Raw genomic sequence first — 4,102 nt, forward strand, 5'->3', positions numbered from 1 at the left:
GCCCCCCGTCACCCCACATCCGTGCTCCAGGGCGTACCGGCTGGGCAGGGGGGTGCTATCCTGAGGGACCCTCTGTGGGCTCAGGGGGGAGTTGGGGCCGGGGCTTGCCCCCCCCAAGCAACCTGGGGTGTGCCCTCCCCCAGTGCAGTAGGGAGCCCAGCAGCTGCCAATCAGCCGTGGGCTCCCGGGGCCCGATCCACAGCGCGGGGCAGGGCCCGGCCCCCTCACCTGTCACGGCCGCGGTCCGGGAGGTGGCCACGCCCTTGGCATTGTGGGCTTCACAGGAGAACGAGGCGCTTCTGTTCAGACCTGGAAGGGGCAAAGCAGGGGGAGGGGATGAGAGCATGGGGCAAGGGGACCAGGCTACCCCCCCAGTGCCCCTCACCCCTGCCCACAGCCCCCCGCCCCCCGGTGCCCCTCACCCCAACCCGCAGCCCCCCGCCACCCTGGTGCCCCTCACCCCCGCCCCGCAGCCCCCCACGCCCCGGTGCCCCTCACCCCCGACCCGCAACCCCCTGCCACCTGGTGCCCCTCACCCCAACCCGCAGCCCCACCCCCCCGCGGTGTTCCTCACTCCCGACCCACGGCCCCCCCCGCTGACCCCTGCCCCGCTCTCTGGGCCCAGCCCCTTCCCCCTTTCCTGGCTGGGTCTGGCCGGGCGAGGGGGTGTCAGTGCCAGGCGTTCCCATCCCTCCCCGTTCCCAGCTCCTGCAGCCGCCTCCCGTCCCCCAAGGTCATGGCGCCTCCAGCTTATCAGGGCGTCCCCCGCAGGGACTGGGGAAAGGGCACTGGGTGCGGGGGGTGCTGGGTCTTCAGCCAAGGCCAGATTGTTCCGGAGGCCGGGACGGGCCACTGGCAGGGAGCGGCTGTGGTGCAAATTCCCAGTCCCCCCCAAATCCCTGGCACCTCCCCATTCCCTGCTCCTCTGCCTAGCCTGGGGCACAGTGCAGGGATGGGAGGGGGTCCCAGGCAGGGGGCAGAGGGGGCGGGGTGGGGCGGGAGGCAGGGCAGCAAGGCGTGTGTCTGTCCACGCTGTGCTCCAGGAACTCAGCCGGCGCCTGCCCGGGGCGTCAGAGCGAGCGGAACCAGCTTCCCGCAGGCCCCAGCCTGGCAGTGCCCCCCTCCTCCCCCAGCACATCTGGGGCCCAGGCTCCCGCCCAGCCGGCCTGGCCAGGGCTGGTATGTCAGTCCCCAGCTCCCGCCATGTGGTGGCATTTCCGGGTCTGGCTCCCCGGCCGCAGCCCCACGGCAGGGACCTCAGACAGGGCTGGGGGCTGGACTGAGGGGGGTTGGCAGCCAGGACTCCTGGGTTCCACCCCCAGCTTGGGGAGGGGAGTGGGATCTAGAGGTTAGAGCTGGGGGGAGGCTGGGAGCCAGGACTCCTGGGTTCTCTCCTGCCTCACAAGGGGGTACAGCTCAGGAGAGATGCAGCCAATGGAAGGCCTGAGGTGAAGGCCTGACACCTGGGTGAGGGGCTGTGCTGACCCCCCGTCCCCCAGCACTCCTGCCGCAGCCTGGATCCCAGCCCAGAACCAGCGGCCGGGCTGCGGCTGGCAGGGGGTGGGGGGAGCTGGGCCAGAACCACTGCCCAGGGGCGGCGGGGAAAAGCGAATTTCAAGGAATTTGCCCCCCTGTGGTCCCCCCATGCCAACCCTGCCATAGCCCCCCATGTCCTGCATGCACCCCTTGCCCTGCCCCCCCTGCCCCCAGCCCCCTAGAACTGCACCCCCTGCCCACACCCCTGTTCCCCTGCCCCTCCATTCCCAGCCCCCTCTGCGCGCTCCATGCACCCCCCAGCTGGCAGACCCCCAGCACTGCCGCTCCCTTCCCCTGCAGAGTTCTGCAGCGGCCCCCTCCGCTCCCAGCCTGGCTGGGCCCCATGTCTATGGGGGGGGGGACAAGGCGGCTGGACTATCACCCCCAGCCCCCCCATGCCATGCAATGGACCTCGCTAGCCACACCGGGCCCTGTGGTGGCACCAGCCGGAGCCCTGACCCACCAGCACTGCACCTGGTGCCGCTGCACCCCCCCCAACACTGCTGCTCCAGAGCCCCCCATCCCCCATCTCAGCCCCTCTCCTGTCCCTCCTCCCCCCAGCCTGACTCACACCCCAGTCACCTCCGGCATCTGCTGCCCGTTCCCCCAGCCTGAGTCAGCAGAGGCAGGCTGGCCACGTCCGTGGGGGCGGGGGCTGGGGGAGGGGGGGTCAGGCACTGTCACAGCCTGGGACTGCTCGGCCAATGGGGCACCCTCCCTGGTCCTGATCCGAAGGGGGGACCCTCCCCCACAGGCGAGACAAGACCTGCCCCATGCAGATCGACCAGTGTGGATGGGGCAACCCCCGACATCTCCCAGCTCCCCGAGGTCCCTCGGGCACTGGAACCGGCCAAATGGGTCACAAGGAAAAATTCCTGGTTTGGGGTCAAAACGTCTTTTGTTTCAACATGCAGCTAACCAGACTGGGCTCCACCCCGCCTAGTGGTTAGAGCAGGGGGGCTGGGAGCCAGGACTCCTGGGTTCTCTCCCTGGCTGAGGGAGGGGAGTGGGGGCTAGTGGGTTTTGGGGGTGGGGGGAACTGGGAAGCAGGAGTATGTGACCATGGGGATGCTGCGTCAGTGCTCTGTGCCTCGGTTTCCCCTGTAATGAGCGACACCCGGCATAAAGGTTTCAGAGGGGAGCCGTGTTTGTCTGTATCAGCAAAAACAAGGAGGATCCTTGTGGCACCTCAGACACTAGCAAATGTATTTGGGCCTCAGGTCTCGTGGGCTGAACCCACTTCAGCGGCTGCCCGGAGTGGAGCATAGAGGCAAGTATGGGGGGGCCAGCTAACAAGGCAATTCAGTGAAGGTGCAAGTGGCCTATTCTCCACAGTTGGCAGGACGGGGTGAATACCGAGGGAGGGGAAATGGCTCTGTAGTGCTGACGAGGCCAATGCAATCAAGGTGGCCCATTGCCAGCAGTTGACAGCGGGTCACCCCCGCTGCCCCCCCCTCGGTACGGCACCTCCCATCCTTTCATGGATTTGTACCTGCCCCTGTATGCTCCACTCCGGGCAGCCGCTGAAGTGGGTTCAGCCCACGAGAGCAGAGGCCCAAACACATTTGCTCGTCTCTGAGGTGCCCCAAGGATCCTGGTCGTTCCTACCCTGTATAAAGGCCCTGCGAGCCGCGCAGGGGACAAGTCCTGCTGACACAGCAGGCGCGAGCCGCTGACTCTGCGATAAACACCCTGCGGCCGCCAGCTCTGCCCAGCAGCAACCCTACAATAACAGAGCAGCGTCTGCGGGGCTTGCAGAAGCCCGGAGAGTGCCCGCCGTCCCCCCGCCCCCGCCCCAGCCCTGGGGAACCAGCCGTCGCCAGTGACTGATGCCACCCTCCAGACAGGCGACAAAAGGGGCCGCGGGCCGGAGACAAGCGGCCTATTGAGAGCGGGGCCGGGGAGGGGGCAGCGAGGGCCCCCCCCGAATGGAGATGGAGGCCAGCGCATGCCTCGGCTGGCTGCTCCCCCCACCCCCGCCTCTGCCTCCTTCCCCATCCCCCGCTCCCAAGGACTCCTCTGCTCTCTAGCGCCCAAAGTTGGGGGGGCTCTGCCCTCTGGCCCCCACCCCCTGCCCCCAAGGGGACACCTCCCCCGCACTCACCGCTCACGGACAGCGTGGAGGGCGCCCGTGCCATGGGGTCCACCAGGGAGTTGAGGGGAGCCCCGTCTTGCAGCCAGATGACCCGCACCGGCTCGGGGGGGCCCTGGGCGCCGCAGCTCAGGTTGAAGGGCGTGTCAGCTGCCACCTCCAGGTCCTGGGGCTCCTCGGAGAAGAAGGGCAGACCTGGGGGAGGGCAGCGCTGCGTTCAGACTAGTCCATCGTCCAGGGCTCCGCCCATGCTGAGCGTCGCCCCCACTTGGACGGGTACTGGGGGGCCCCCAGGAGCTGGGGCATCTCTAGCTGCCCTCTCCCCACACTGCCCTACACAGAGTCCCCAGAGCAGTGGGGTTGGGTGTTAGCACCCCGTCAAGATACCGGCGCAGCTCGCCAGCGACGGGCGCAGGCTCCCTGCAGACCCAGGCAGCGTCGCTCACACTCAGGGCAGCTCCCCCCACCCAGCGA

The 4,102-nt window shown here is 68.5% G+C and overlaps 1 protein-coding gene across 1 annotated transcript; it reads right to left on the minus strand.

Moving 5' to 3' along the window:
- Positions 1 to 228: 228 nt before the first annotated feature.
- On the minus strand, positions 229 to 3,823 carry LOC113408988 (tyrosine-protein kinase receptor UFO-like; the record flags this gene model as incomplete). Its single annotated transcript, XM_026662502.1, has 2 exons — positions 229 to 309; positions 3,641 to 3,823. Coding segments are annotated over 2 exons (264 nt in total), but the record flags the coding sequence as incomplete, so codon positions are not given.
- Positions 3,824 to 4,102: the final 279 nt, after the last annotated feature.

The sequence above is a fragment of the Terrapene carolina genome, unplaced genomic scaffold (genome assembly GCF_002925995.2).
Source record: "Terrapene carolina triunguis isolate 2854851 unplaced genomic scaffold, T_m_triunguis-2.0 Scaffold28004, whole genome shotgun sequence".
Taxonomy (NCBI): domain Eukaryota; kingdom Metazoa; phylum Chordata; order Testudines; family Emydidae; genus Terrapene; species Terrapene triunguis.